This window comes from Galeopterus variegatus, unplaced genomic scaffold, assembly GCF_000696425.1.
Source record: "Galeopterus variegatus unplaced genomic scaffold, G_variegatus-3.0.2 Scaffold2575, whole genome shotgun sequence".
Lineage (NCBI taxonomy): Eukaryota > Metazoa > Chordata > Mammalia > Dermoptera > Cynocephalidae > Galeopterus > Galeopterus variegatus.
Window position 1 is genome coordinate 23,871 of NW_007728686.1, and position 959 is coordinate 24,829.

Consider the following 959-nt stretch of genomic DNA (forward strand, 5'->3'; position numbering starts at 1 on the left):
AAAAAAAAATTATTTACTTAGCAGACATCCCAAGCCAGGCAAGCATAAAAGCATCAATGGTAAACAGATATAAATGTAAACAAACTCACTGGAGGCCCTGGTTGACCTCTTGGTCCTTGGGGACCCTGGAAGAAATGGAGACAAAGCACAATATGTATGTATTATGCTTTTGGTTTGGTATAAACAAAAGAACTAAGATTCAACATCTACCATTGCCTTTTTATGTGAGGCAAGTCATACAGGCAAAATTGTTGTAGTATTTTGAAGCTATATGCTCTTGCACTTAGCTATCACCCATATCCGTGAACAACCTGGATATTTACTTTCCTATTTTATTAATATTATTAGAAACTGAGCTTATTCATTTTAATAAACTATTATAAATGTAACATTTAAAAATGCCTCTTTTCCTTCATCTACCTATAAATTGGCTACCAACCTCTATTGATTTTACCTCCAAATCTCTCTAAAATACTACTCCCTCCTCACAGTAACTGTCTTAGTTCAGTGCTAATCATGCACTATGGACTGAATGTTTGTGTTCCCCTCAAATTCATACATTGAAGCCCTAATCCCCAATGTGGGGGCCCGTGGGAGGTATTTAAGTCATGAGGAGTCCTCATGAATGGAATTAGTGTCCTTATAAAAAGAGACATAAGAGAGATGATCTGTCTCTCCACCATGTGAGGGTGCAACAAGAATGTGGCCTTCTGCAAGCCAGAAAGATACTGAATCTGCTAGCACCTTGATCTTGGACTTCCAAGCCTCTAATACTGTGAGAAATAAAATGTTTGTTATTTAAGCCACACAGTCTATGGTAATTTGTTATAACAGCCTGGGCTAACACATAAAGCTTTGCGTGTATTCCTAATTTGACTTCCTGACTTTATTCTCTCCACTATGCTAACTACATTCTAGTTACAAAATGAAAATCTCATCATGTCATTATTTAGTTAAAA

At 36.5% G+C, this 959-nt stretch overlaps 1 protein-coding gene across 1 annotated transcript in view; it reads right to left on the reverse strand.

The window, feature by feature from the left end:
• The window catches only part of COL24A1 (collagen, type XXIV, alpha 1), a gene marked incomplete at its 3' end in the record, with an annotated part of 142,583 nt that overhangs the window by 19,363 nt on the left and 122,261 nt on the right, over window positions 1–959 (reverse strand). Inside the window, exon 24 of the mRNA XM_008582339.1 lies at window positions 90–125. Within this exon, the coding sequence (XP_008580561.1) occupies window positions 90–125 (36 nt within the window). The remainder of the gene's footprint in view (window positions 1–89; window positions 126–959) is intronic.